At 35.2% G+C, this 15,230-nt stretch overlaps 1 protein-coding gene across 1 annotated transcript in view; it reads right to left on the bottom strand.

The window, feature by feature from the left end:
• ABCA13 (ATP binding cassette subfamily A member 13) overlaps positions 1-15,230 on the bottom strand; it is a 176,157-nt gene that overhangs the window by 47,079 nt on the left and 113,848 nt on the right. The window contains exons 41-43 of the mRNA XM_075495780.1: positions 14,319-14,427; positions 4,098-4,152; positions 3,327-3,504 (exon numbers count right to left, since the gene is read on the bottom strand). Coding sequence (XP_075351895.1) covers positions 3,327-3,504; positions 4,098-4,152; positions 14,319-14,427 — 342 coding nt within the window. The remainder of the gene's footprint in view (positions 1-3,326; positions 3,505-4,097; positions 4,153-14,318; positions 14,428-15,230) is intronic.

Genomic DNA, 15,230 nt, shown 5'->3' with positions numbered 1-15,230 from the left:
GTCCACACTTGCTGTGAAACTGCCCCTTTTACAGACATACACATGAAACAGCCTGACAAAATAAAATCCGACTACAGAATATTCCCCTTAATTCCATTTCTATTGACCTTTCCAATACATCCATTTAACAAGCTAGCTCTTCCAGATAATGAGTCCATATGGGACTATTGCTGCAAAACATCAAATTATACTGTGAATACAGAGTCTTGGATTCAGTAATAGCAGTTTCACTGATTGGTGCTTCAGTCATAGGAGAATAGTAAGGGTACAATTTTAAAAGAGACCTTAATGAAGGACCATGTGTGCTGATGAAGCAAATGACAACTTTTAATGGGAACAGACATAATATTTCGAAGAGTTACAGCCAACAGGGAAAGTAGTTTCTCTGTTTGGTCTCTTGACATAATGGTAACCAAATACTTAAGGGGGGGAGGATGTGACTGGTACAGGGGATTCATATCCAAGTATTCAAGAGAGATGGGTTCTGCTTGCAACTAGCAATGGCAAGATGTGAAAATCTGTGCTCAGTTCCATTCTCAGTGTCTGCCTGCTCTGTACACCGAAGCAGAGCTCGTTAGGGCAGTGACTGCCTCTATTTCTGCTTAAATAATATTTAACCTTATCCTAATATAACTGAGATGCAACTGCAATACAGGCAACAAATCAAGGTCTATCTAAATAGTCAGTGTAGACGAACAACATCCTTACTGTTAAAATTGGACTTTCATACTGAAGTACAATGCAAATCTGTTCAAAATTAAACCAGAGGGCATCACTTCTTTGCCAATGGGAAGACAGATCTTTTTTTAAGAGAAGGGCAATGGAGTGAAATGTAGACAATTGTAATGTTCTTATGTTGTTCACAGTGTACCTTATTCAGTGCCATATACAAATGTCATACCATACACCTCCACAGATTTAGGTTTCAGTTATCCAGGAGCTGTTTAAAAAGTATGGTAGAGAAGTCACAAAACATCTGAGTCCCAGTATGTTTCAACAGACCTGGGACTTTTTTCTAGCAATAAATAAAAACTTAAACACTAAATTCTATTAGAAATCTACCTGAAAGCATGGTGTGTAATAAAAGTTGGATATGCACAAATAAAATAACCTTAATTTTGCCTCTCTAGTGTCACAAGCTTAATATGAACAAAACGTCTCTATTTGTCATGAAATTTTCTTAGCACTTACACATTTTCCATTTGTTGAATGTAGTAAAGAATACCGTTCACATGTATAAATATAGTAAGAACAGCCTGATTCTGATGACAATAATTTCATAAATCAAATACTTCTGCAGGTATAGTAAAGATTATGCTACCAATAATGCAGGACACCACCTGTAATACTTAAAATATGTGGAGGGATTTAAAATTTGACAGTTTCTATATTCATGTGTTCAGTGTCCCTAAATGATCTGCAGCACAATTAGCATTTAAAGCAGCGTCTGTTCTTTCCCAGATCATGATTGATCATGCAGTACTGTGCTGAATTTGTGAGAACATTTTGAAAGGAAGATATTGGCAGAAAATAATGAGGAGTTGACTTTGCTGCACAAGGAGAAACTGAATGATGAAGGACTGAGTTTTCAACCAAGCTCTCTTATCTGACACCACAGAAAAAGGAATACAAAGATTGACTGGCCAAGTAAATAATGTTTGGAGAAATGTGCTCTTACTTCAAGCTTGCTCAAGTGTGAAAATCCTGATTTCAAGCATGGATGGGTGAAGCTCTAATGTTTCAGATTTAGAATAGTCTGAATGAGAACAGAGAGTGTTCCAAAAAATCTCTGTTCCTGACCAGGCTAGTTCATGTTTGTGTTGCCTATGCTAGATCCCAGCCCTTCCTTCCATGACCCAGTGTGTTAAGCAAGGTGCAGAAAGTTTTAAGTCCCTTCTCTGGGGCCAGGAATCTTTTTACTTTTGAATAATCCAGCTGACTCCAATTGCTCACTATTGCTTCTGAAACCAATCTCCCAATCCAAAACACCTTCTTTGAGAAGTGAACTATCAACACACAGTGCCCTAGTTCTTGAAAAACAGTAATTCTATCCCTTTCTCAGAAGTAGATGACCTAATCTCAAATTCTGGTCAAACACTCAACTAATACTATAGCAAGCCTCATCACAAGTGAATTATGAAAAAGTCTTTCAGTAAGGGACATATATGTTTGTCTTGTATATACACACACACACAGATATATATATACATATATATAATGGAGTAATTTTTAATTTTAGTTTTTAAAGACTCACCTTTGAAAAAGATATTTGAAGATAATTTGTGGAATTCATGCTTAAATGGAATCAAAACAAGCTCCATTACACAGCTGATGAAAAATCAGTGACTGGGGACTAGCACTGACTTGAGAAAGTTAATTTTATTGCACCACCTTTGCTTATTGGCCTGAAGAGAAATCAACTTCTCAGGCTTGAAGAAGGTAAGCAAAAATTCATATTTCATTTAACTATGTTGGCCTAAATCCAACCTGCCAAAGTCAGGTCTCAGTGGCATTCCTGTCTTTACATTTGATTAAAAGGGTAAGATTTAGGGAAAAATAATAACTTTTGTGGTACTTTCAAAAGAAGAGAAAATTTTCAGATTTGTTAATGAACTAGTATGCAGACAATACTATTTGTAATGTTAACAATGGTAGAAATTATTTTGTATGAGAAAAATAAGCATTCAGGACAGAGACTTTGCCCATTTCTGATCTAGAACATTCTGTATATATGAATTCATAAATAATACTTTCTACTGTCTATCTTGCCAGAAATAAAAGGTACCAGTTATTAATATCTCTCATGTTACCTACCAACAGACAACATAATTATGCCTTTAAAGTAGCTGACTAGTATCTTCAGGCTTCTCCAATAATCTGAAAGATTTTGCCAGTGGCAACTCAAAGCACACAAACTCCTGCTAAGAACTGCTGTGGGGAAGATTCTCTGTCTAGGTTGATTAGCCAGCTTCCTTTTATTTGTAAATAAAAGGTTCTTATTTGAAAATAAAAAGGTTCTTATTTGAGTATCTAAATAAAAGGGTTAAACCACGACAATAGTGTAGGTACCTAAAGCTAGCATATGCTTTACCTTACAATTCAACTTCGGAAAACGAAGAACACAATCCTTGCCTTAAAGAATTTTATCTGACAGTATTAAAGCAGGAATGGTGTCTCAACGCTTGTTAACATGACAGCCAAGAGCTGTTGCTCTGCGCAATTCAAATCTTATTCACCTGTCTTGTGACCATATCTCCTTTTGCTCATTTATGACAAACTAGTTAAAAATTTACACCTGAACACGTGCTGCCCCACATGATACATACCATATCACAGTAGAAGTTAGCAAGCCAATAAGTTTTGTAACCCAGGCCTGTGATGTGCTGCAAGCGTTTTGTGCCAGATACTCTGTCTTTCACTATGGCACTTCCAATGGATGCGGTAAGGATAGAGAACCCCAGCATGATACACAGTGCTACCCCACACTGACGAACATTCTCCATTCTGTGGTACAAAGCAAAATGGCACAATGAACACACAACAGGGAAAAAACCCTCACCAAACCCAAACATTTTCAAGGCCAACTTCTTACCAAAACAACACTAGACATTAGGACCTTAATCCTGTTTGCAAACACCATGTTTGTACACTGGCAACATCTAATTAGAGAACAGGAGCAAGATGATGTGTTAAGTTACAAAACTATATGTGAGTTACGGAACACAGCATGTGTTTAAAGTCTGAATAGTAAAGTGAAGTTTTGCAAATATTTTCCCCTCTACAGAAAATTAAAATTTAAAAACTTGACAATCATTTAAAGCAGTTAACCTGTTTGAAAATGTCATGACCTACTCACAAACACTCTGTAAAGTGCAGTCAGCATAAATTCAGTATTTTTCTCTACAAAATAATGCAACCATATCTGATATAAACAGTAGACTTGACATATAAACAACAGACTAGAGAAAATATTTCACTCAGTGGAACTGAATTGCATCTATCAAGTCACATCTATTGCATGCAAAATACATGCTTATTGAATTAATAGCTTCAACTGTCTGCTCATTGCAGCTGTTATATATTTTGAGTTTGCTCACATTTTGTCCTCATCCAGCAAGGCTCCTCCATATGGTTGGCTGTAGAGTGTGATCCCTGTGAAAAGAAAAATAAATTATGAAATACTAAATGCTACATCAGGACTTCAGGTTCTAGAGTACACTGCTGACCTCTTATTACACAAGATGAATGAAAAGTCTAAATACTTAATAAGAAAGAGGTCGACCACCAAGCTGCCAAATCAAATACTATCTCCTGTTGAGTGATTTCCAGAGTCTGTATCCACCAAAATCTAATGAATAAACATAAGTAATAGCTGCTTTTCTGCATTCTGAACTGCAGAAATGGGTTCAACAATGTCGTATATTGCTGCAGGACCTACATCACAGAAGAGGCCAAATAAAAAAACTAAACTGGAATTTGTTCATATACCTAATCTTCTGGAGTACAGTAGGTTGTTACCAAAATTTATATACTTGGTATTTTATCATTGCTAAAAACATTTTTAGATTGCTGATGTTTTGCAGATAAAAACTGTTTAGCTAAATTCACAAAAAAAAAAAAAAGGCACACCTCAGATGAAACTGTAGAGCTTTAAATTAAAAAGATACCTGGTTTGGGAGACCAAGAAAAATCCTGAGTAGGCAATGCATTCTTAAGTTTATTCTGGTTCTTGGTACAACCAGCCTGTAACAGTCTAGAAAACTGAACTTCAGAATTGGAAGGTAGTTTATGGACAAAAACTGTGGCTTTTTGCTTTTTATCTTTTCAAGCAAAAGAAGGGAAATGGGGGAGGGGAGGGTGCAAAACTGTGTCAGTGCAAAAGTTGCTGTCCAACTGGTCTTGATGCTGTTCCTGACTTATTTCTGTGTGTGTACGTGACAGGTGTGCCAGCTGTAACGTAATACCAACTGGAAACTTGCAGTGAGATCAAACCAGCACTATCTGATTAGAGTATCTAAAATAAATCTATGCTGTTCCCAATTAAAAAAAAAAAATCCATCCTAACAGCAGTTATAATCTTCCCAGTATCTTTGGAAAATAAATAAATTTTTGGTAGCCTTAAACGGACTTTGCAGGGTGCCACTTAATTGAACATACTTTGTCATATTTTGTTAGAGTCCAGCTGCGTAAAGATAAAAATTGTCTTCCTTCCAGTAACAGGTGCAATCCTACCAAGTATATCTATACATTTATTTTTGCCCCTTTACTTTTCCATTCCTCATCTTCAAGCCAAAATAATGTAAACATCACTAAATTACTGTGGGGTAAAAGCTGAACAACAGAGGATGATTATTAACTTGCACACAAAACTAGTACAAGGTAAAGATTTTTCAAATACAGTTAAAAGCTGTACACTGAAGCCCAACAGTAGTTAACAAATCAAAAGAAGATTCAAGCCAATAAGGTTTTGATTTATCACCAGTAGATACATGTGCTATTTGCAGAAGTCTTTCATGTAATTTGCCTAGAGGGACTGTTTAAAGTTTTCCTTTGTTCTTCTTTTACACCATTAATTTTTCAAACAATAGCTGCTATTTGTTCTGAAGCTAAAACTGACATATCAAAGAAAACTATTTTTTCCGACTGGAACCAGGTATTAGCTGAAATTCCATTTATGTAAAGGAAAGAAGATTCATTCCCAGAAATTTTTTCTAAGCTTTTACAATGGTTGAATAAAGGTGTGCATATGAGAAGAAAGAATGTCTTTACTTCACATATATATATGAAGTATAATAGGATTTCTATTGAAGTATAGGATTTTTATTGAGTTAGAAATTAGTAGCCAAAAATAGAATTAAACCAGATTTTTACCATACAGACAAACTGAAACCAACCTGAACGTATTTTCAGATCTGGTTAGGAAAAAAAAAAAAGAAAAAAAAATTCTGATTTTCAGACTTAATCTAATTACAATGGAGGGAAGCTTTTGGAAAATGGGAAACCTGATAATTTCAGAAGCACCAAAACAAGAAGTTAACAACATGAAATGTGCTTCTTGTACTCAGTAGTGCTCAACTAAAATGAAAAAGAGCAGACATACATCTTCCAGCCCTCCTCTTTTATGGCCATGAGCCAAGTTCTAGTTATAGAGGATCTTCCCACAATTGTCAAGGTCTTGCCTTCATGATCAAGAATTTGAATGCTCTAACCAAGCTGTCTTCCCCCAAGCTTCAGATGACAGAAATCCTACAGTAAAGTTGCTCCAGTGCAAGGGGTAGCATTTTTAGAGATTGCAAATCTTAAAATACTACCCATGATCAGGAAATGCCAAGACTTGGAGACCTATAGGTCCTAGTGGTTCATATCCCTTTTCCAGAATTGTGAGACAGGTAAATCTGTCATATGGACTGTGGTAGAGAATTATTGCCCATAAAGTGTCCAGAACTGGGGCAGTTTGCCAGGAATTCATGAAGGTTCTCCACTATATTCCATTAATTAATCCAGGCTGATTTGAATCGTATCCCATTGCTCTACTGCTATCAACTATCTGCTGTATTCAGTGAGAAGAATATGCACTAGCAAAAACAGAGCTATGAAATCATGCTTGTGCAATTTCCTGTGCAAATGAATTCATGCTCATATATATAGGTTTGCCCACTTGTACGTTTTGAGAACCTAGTCAACGAATTTTATAGAAGACCACCTGCACTGCTGAAGCTTTTCAAAAAGACCCACAGGGAATTAATGAAACATGCAAAACATAACAAAGACTAAAATGACATCAAATATTTTACAAGGAATAACTTCTGCTCAGGAATACTTAATGAGTCTGGAAGTAATCTCTCTCCTGCAATCACTATGGCTTGTCCCTACTAAGTGCACAGATCCCAATAGGAAACTAACAAAACTTTCAGATTACTGTATTGCCATTAAACAAAAGTCTATAGCAGTTGACTTGGGTTCCATACACAGAAATACACTGCTATAACTCTCTAGTACAGAATAAACAGAGACTGTGAAAAAGAGATAATTGCTGGGCGAAATAAAAAAACCATGACATTAAATAGCATAATGCTCCTTGCAGTCTTGTATCATACAGTACTGATCAAAAAGCAAATTGCACTGAATTAATTTCCTTCAATGGAAGAGTCCCAAAAAGTAATTGCTCTTCTTAGAAGTAGTAACCATTTTCTACAGTCAACTTCCATTCAAACCATGTAGATGAAATACAGGATTGCATTTTTGAAAATTTACACACACAACTGAGATTAAATTTCCCAGGGTTGCTGAATTACAATTAACCAAAGTATGACCATGTTAAGCTAAGTTCAGTTCTATGTTAGAATTCAAAATTTGATCAATGTATTAAATATAATAGTTGCCTTTCATTCATTATTTTAACTTTTTCAATTAGTCTGGAGCATGAGGATCTTCTGCATTTGCTACGTTTGTTAGTATAATGATTTCTTTCCTCCCCACCGTTGTCCAAAAACAGATGATGAATTTATATAAAGCCAACCAACTGGCTTGTAATTCACAGAGGGAAAAAGAAGTTCCCTTGAACCTAAGGAGGAGTAAATGATAAACTATCTTCCAATAGCAAAATAAGACAACACATTTGATATATACTACTTGCTAGTATATGTATTTTTTAATAAAAAAAAACCTCTGCGTACTTTTATAATCTATCCCTTCCTAAATTTCTCCTAACCACCTAGTCCATTTTTCTTTACATATATCTCTGTCCCAATATAACTGTTAGCATGATGTAAAATGTACTTATTGATGCTTTCTTGCTTTTATATGCATTCTCACTATGTAAAACTGCTATAATGCTGCTCATTAAGTTGAAAACTAAACACCATCTTTGAGGACTTAAAATAAAAACCATAAATGACAGATAAACCAAGAAGTTCTAAATGACAAAGCTCCTATAAACAGATGTATATGGTGTTTATGCAAGGATTTTTTTTTAAGGATTGTATTTGCAAGCCTTGTGTGAGCAGCCTTTAGGGCAAATTTTACCAAATCAGTATTCACAAGGGAAAAACAAGACAGGCAATATCAACAAAGATGATATAATTCAGCTCTAACTGTTTGCTCCTTTTCATAAATTTCTCAATATAAAATTATTTCTTCCACATCTACAGATTGCCATTATATTCTCCTGACTTAATCAGAGAATTTTCCCAATTGTCCTAAAACATCCTTTGTCTATGTCCTTGGCATAGAGTTGGCCACATTATTTTTACAGTGACAATTTAGGCTTCTTTACGGGCACAGGTGAAAAATTGTGATAGCCCCCAATTCCAATCTTTCCAAAGCCTTGCATAAGCAATTCAAGAACAGGAAAACCTCTGGCCATGGAGATCCTTATACTATATCAAGGTTTTAATGCTGTGTTCAGAGAGTAAGTGAACACCATGATGCCAAGACTTTCTTAGATCTTTCAACCTTCTCCAATATAAAAATGAAGAGCTTGAGAAATGAGAGGCAGTATTTCCCTAATTAGAGTGGGGTGAAGAGGAGGGCATCTCAAAGAAAGAAACAAGACTTTATACATGTTAGTTTATATATATGTGCATGTATAGTTCTGAAAAAGAATGAAGCCAAATGTCAATTCCAACAGAGAGCACAAGCAACAAGTTATTTTGGTAATATATTTTCTTAGCTCGTTTTCAGCTAAGAAACTTCTTTTCTTTCTTTCCTCAGTTGTTTTGACTACAGTTCACAATATTTTTTTGGTATGTTCTTTTTTTTGTCTTTTTTTTTTTTTTTTTTTTTTTAAGTAAAAGGCTCAGTTGCTATCTCTTGTATTGCTCAGTGAAAGACTTATCTTTACACAACTGAGAAACGAGGGCATTTTTACCAATCCTGCAAGCCACATTAGTAAGGAGAAAAGAGGAGGGAAGTAGTCAGAGCTTCACAGTTTAACTATAAATTGCATGAATAACCCAGTTGGGGGGCAGGCGGTAGTATTTACATTGGAAAAGGCACTAGGAGCTCCATGCTACATGCTTGATAGTAGAAGAGGCAATAAACAATTAATTGTACCCTCTTCAGCTTCTCCATGATTTCCCCTTAATATTCTCCCTTCCAGGCTGAACAATCCTATTCCTTTCCTTACACTGTTCTTGATTAAACTAATTTTAGATTCTAATATGTTAAAAAGGAATCCCTAACCTGGTGAAATAAATTCTTTATAAAATGTTATAAGCATTATGACATTCTCTAGAATAAAATACTATCCTGTTCCATTCTGGATAGGACAGTTCACAGGAAAAAGGAAAATGCATCCACATTACAGATGTTGGAAATAAACAGCATCTTGGTTGTAGTAGGAAAAATCCCGCCCTTTTGCCATTCAGAAGCTGCACAACTCAAGACACCTTTCCCCATCTTATTAACAGTCTGCAAACTGTACCTTCAAGAGAAAGTACTCTTGATCTTCTATTTCAAAACTAAACCACCTGACCATCTGTCAGAAAAGAAAGCAACATGCAATTTGGCATAGTCTTAGAGACTTGGAATGTTTCCTTCCTGTAGGTTATAAAGAACATGAGGCACTGGTAGCCCAGTCCATCCTGCCTGGGTGTAACTTTCCACATAATCACACGTTACAAAATCTGTGGTTTTGCAGTAAAAATAAGGACAGTGATATGAACCAAGCAGTACTTTTTCAGTGTAGGGTGGAGAGATGTAGAGGAAAAAATCTCAAGGGTCTTCAAGCTTGTATGTCATCACCATAGGCTAAACAGAGCTTAGGTATCTTTTGCAGTTCTGCACTGTATTTTGGGTGTGTCTGAGCCTGTCTCTTGGCACTCCATTGTAAAATATCTCTTCTTTCTGTCACGTAGCATGCTGAGTCTTGAGTACATAGATCAATTTGCATCTGTGCTACTAATTCTAAATATCATGACTGTTACAGACTTGAATAGAAGACCAATCTAGGTTTCTTTATTCCAGACATTTTATTTCAGATTAGAATAAAATAGTTTAGAATAAAATAGTATGTATAACAAAAATAGAGGTAGCATATATATACATATACACACTTTTTACAAGCTCTTCTTTGTGGGCATTTAAAATTTATGACGAGATTTCTGTTTGTATGAAATGAGACATTACTACTTACTGAAAATTACAACTTATATTTTATGGAGAATTTCACAGGCAGCACCCTCATTAATGATTTATATTTTACTTACCCCCCACTAACCAGACGTGGTTAAGAAGGTTCCTACTAAATGCCATTTCACAGGTTCCTTTGAAAAGAGGTTTAAAGTTACAATTTGCAAAGCAATCAGGAAATTATAGAGTCACTTTCCACCAAAACTCAGCTGAAAATGGGTCTCTTGATCCCTTCAGCTCTTTTGAAGAACTGAATCTGAAATAAATGAGGATGCTATATGAATACTTACAATGAGCCCTAGCATGAAAGGTTTTTAAAAAATCAATGACTTCAATCAAGTCCTGAGATGGGCAGCTGCATTGCATAAGGCCTTTCTATATTGATACATTTCTGTTCTTTGAGTAATGATGTAAGAACTTTTTTTGACCACTGTACTTTACAGACATCATTATAGATGACTACCACTCCTTTTTTCTTTATACAACCTTACCTTAAGAGTAGGTAATAGTCCTTCCCCTATATTCTAGCATGACAAACACATTCTGACTCAACTGTATACAATTAGGTGTGAAAAATAATGTAGTTTTACTTGATCAGAATTTCCGTCTTAAGCTTGACCAAAAAATATTGCTTTTTAGTTTTTTATTCCTCTTACTTCATTATTCCATTTTTCTATTTGCTCACAATTACATTATCTAATTGTAGGAATGAAGCATTTCAGAAAGAGATTTAAAAACATACAAACATCATTCAGATAAGCTTGAAGACCAGCCAGAGGTGAAGGGTTTTGACAAAAACCCAGTACATCTTACCTTCTCTGTTGTATAGTCTTTCTCACTTTTTTTTTATTGTTTAATATGTTCATTTTCATTATCTGACACTGAATTTATAACCCACTAGAAAACATAATGTATTTGGTTTCCTTTCCAGTAAGACAGATGAGTTAGATTTTTTTTCCACAATAGAAACAGAGATTTACATGATTATGAAGCTAGAGGTGGCTATCCACATGGTACAGAAGATGAGCTATTTTCATACAAGAAGGATTCCTGAATTGCTGTTCCAAAATAGACATCCAATCCATTAACTATGATAAACTGACGTAAATCAATCTGGCTAACTTCTGTTGCTCTGTCTGTTTACTTGCACCTCCAGCTGGCACACACATTTTCTTCAACAACCATACCACTCTTTACTTGAAAGTTACAAGAAGCAAACATTGTAACTTTCCAAGCATCCTCAGAGAAGTTTACTGGTAATTCCGTATGGGGGAGGGGGTGGAAGAGAAATCTCTCCACTTGCAAAGAAAGGATTTGAAGATCAGGTTACACAATAATAAAAAGGAAGTATTTTTGATCACCAAATAATTATCATTTCCTGCTTCTGCATGCTCAGGATGATCAAGAGTAAGTAACTTGGACTGACACAAGAGAAACAATCATCAATTTTTTTCAGTTTTTTGAACAGATACAAATTCCTCCGGATATAAATCAGCGTAAAGTAGCATATGTCCTCTGGATTCTTGGGTACAACTTCTTCCTTCAAACTCTCATACAAAATCCTAAGTCTATATTCCCTGTATCCTCTTGACTGAAGAAAAGACATTAGACAAAAGCATTTAGCCTCCTTCTCAGCTCCTTATCACTAAAACCTGTCACAAACTGGGACCAGTACTACTGATCTCCTATGAAAGTTACTAGGTCTGTCCCTGTGAGCAAAGCAGGCAGAACTAGGCACACTGTATTAACTCTTCCCTCCTCCACAGAACTTCGGAGAACTCCAACTGGGTTCGTGCTCAAGAAATACCCACAGGATATAACTGCTAAGTGAAAGGGTTCTTCAGTATTTACATGAGCATTTAAATAAGCTGTTGACCTCTTTCAAGTTTGTTTCAATATCATAGTAGTTGCTACTCTGTTTGCATCCATGGTCATGCTCTGCCCTATTGAAGTAAGTCTCTTGCAGTAAAGCAAGATTTATGTTTTGTGAAGGAAGGAAAGACTGTGTTCTCACACTCCCTTTTCAAGGGTCAAATTATTTTTATGTCACTTAAAAGTAATACAGAAGCACTGGTTCTGTTGACAGGAAGAAGTTATCCTATGAAAAAAATATGGCATTAATGCAAGTCAGAATTACAAAGCTACATTTGTGCAACATCCTAACAAGCTTCCTCACAGCAATTTCCAATAATATTCTAGAACTGACCTTACATATAAACAGAGTTTGCAAGAGGGGGGAAAAAAAAAAAATCTAAAAGAATAGATTTCAGTGTTGAAACACAGTATGTAGTCTTCTGACTGCTAATTTACAGGACTGCATATTACCATTTTAATAAGAAAAGCATATAAATAGTTCTCCATCAGAGCAGTATCCTTAAATAAGAGATAGTTAAAAAGTCAAAGTGAACTGAGCTTAAGTGCCCTGTATAGCATGGGAAAACTGTTGCATTTTTTTTAAATAAAATATACGTCTGTGTTTGTCTCTACACATATATACACACACACATATACATATATGTGTACACACACATATACATACACACAGATAGGTAGATAACTTCTCTTTCTAGGATTTCTCTGACAGGTGCCTCTGCATTATGTCTCAAGAGCATGATCAATCCATCTTTATTACACCTCTCCAACAGATATACACATAAATAAATTGCTTTCTAGTTCATAAACTCTACTTCTGCAGAGATTTAGCCAACATATTCTGCCAGATTATATAATGAGCCCATATTTGTATAGATGATAGTCCAAGACTTCAAATATTTATTAAGCACTGTTCTGCTTATTGTGTTTCTATGTCATGCAACAACATAAAATATAACATTTCCACAATCCTTGGGACAACGGTAATTTTCTCCGACTGTAATCTGGATGGTAAATCCCCAGTTCTCCATGACAGATATAAAAGTAAGGGTACTTAAACATTTAAGTTCTGGAATTGGATATCTAATGCTACAGAAAACAAGCCAGCATCAGTACTATTAATGAAGTGCAAGGAAACTTGATTAAAAATTGATTTATATTAAAAATTCTCATTAAAATACCTGATTTAATTTCATTCAAACTTTCTGTAGAAATACATTACCTTTGATTCGTTCTCATAATTCATTTAGAAAAATAAAACCCCAGCCATCTTGAAAGCAAGCAATTATTCTTTTTTCATTGACATTCTGGAAACTTTCCTTAATGAATTTCTATTTTCAGATACTCAGGATTCCTTCCCCTTTTTCACTGATTTTTGTCTTCTTTCTTCCTTCTTCATTATAAACACACTGAAAATCATTTTACCATTATAGACAACCATCCTACCTTTTCAAAAACTCTTAAAAATCGGTCATAAGCTATTTTTAAATTTCTCTAAACCAGACTAATTCCTCTTTAACAGAACCTTAAGAATGAAAGGAACTGGAATAAACAGAAGTTAGCCTGAACTATGAAGCCCAGATTTCAAACTACATTTCAACATCCTAAAAGTTCACCTGTGTTAACTGCTGATTCTTTGGCTGCAGTCATTTTTTAAGAAGTCAGTTTGTAAAATGCTTATTTTAACTAGTTCTCATAGAGTTCAAGGATTTCTGAATCAGAGAATTCAGATGTCAAATACATTATTTTTTGTTTATATATATACAATAGTTATACAATAGTTTATATACTATTGTATATATTTTGTTATATACAATAGTAAGATATACCAGCCTCTTCTGTTACTTGAGTAACAGATGCTATGGAACATCACACTGCAATGTGAATTTACAGGATACTGTGGGTTTACCCTGGATATTTACATAAGGAGATAGAGTAAAGTGACAAAGAATTTATAAATTCATACTCTGTTGTGCATTAATCATCCCATTTAAGCAAGCCCTAGCAGTGGCTTCACAGGGACTAACATCCCAAGTGTAGCAAACCAATTTACACTTATTCTACAGGAATGTCCTTTGTAAGAAACTCATATGGCACAGTGAGCTGTAAATTCAAATCTTACCTTATTGTGCACTACATTCTTCACACAAACAAACCTTCTGTTTAATTAAAGTTCCACTTTCAAATCCTCCCAAGAAATGTGTGACTCTGCAATCCTACTTTATACTATGAAAAACTGTCATACTTAAAATTATTCTAGTTTATTTAAAAACTACTTTTCAAAAGATATGAAAAAAGACTTAAAGGACTATTACCATACTGTTTCCAATCCACATTAGGAGGCAAATTCAGCCACAGAATGAAGTTATTGAGTTCATTTAAGTAGGATGGCAGCGAATGGAAACCTTTTTGGTTGTACCACACCTGGAAGAAAGAATGGAAATTGTGAATCAAAAATGAGTTGAATCTGAATGCTGATCTGAAAGCCTCCATACCTTGAAGAATTGCATAAAGATATCTAATTCTCCTGTTATGACACCGCTTTATAGAAGGTGAACTAGGCAGGACAGAATTAGTTAATTTATACAGGTCTTTCAACAGAGTGCAGCAGTTTGTTTTCTGCTGTTGTAGCTGTACACCTATGTTAATTATTACATTGAGATTCTCTGATTTAACGGAACACTGTGTCCCTTCCTTGACACACATTTGGTTGAACAAATAGAGGAAAAACAATGCAAAAATAACATTTGCGAATTTAATTAAAAATACAAAAAGATGACTAAAACTAGTGTTACAAGTGGAGAACATTATTGAAATTCCAAAAAGACTTATCTAAATAATACCTGCAAGTGACACACGGCATAAAATATCTAGGAACAGAATACCCTAGAAAGTGGGGAAAGAAAGAATCAAGGAGGTACTGTTTACAAGGTGAGTATGAAACTATTTCATAAAGGACAAAGCTGTGTCTCCACCTTCAACAAGCAATTATCAGTGGTTTGTTAAGCATGGAGGAAATGAATACAGACAAACTTTAAGGCAGACAAGGCAAGCCAGTCTCTCTGAGGAGCACAGGGGAGCAATTCTACTGTAACATATACTTTATCCTCAAATCGTGCAGAATCACCCCGACTTGATAAATATACTCAAAATTCACACTTCCATGTGCTAGAATCGTTGCTGAGAGCCTGGTGTGTCCCAAAACCAAATATACTGAGGTTTGAGTT

Source organism: Mycteria americana, chromosome 2, assembly GCF_035582795.1.
Source record: "Mycteria americana isolate JAX WOST 10 ecotype Jacksonville Zoo and Gardens chromosome 2, USCA_MyAme_1.0, whole genome shotgun sequence".
NCBI classification, from domain to species: domain Eukaryota; kingdom Metazoa; phylum Chordata; class Aves; order Ciconiiformes; family Ciconiidae; genus Mycteria; species Mycteria americana.
The sequence above is the reverse complement of the archived record's forward strand: the minus strand, read 5'-3'. Positions and strand labels throughout refer to the sequence as shown.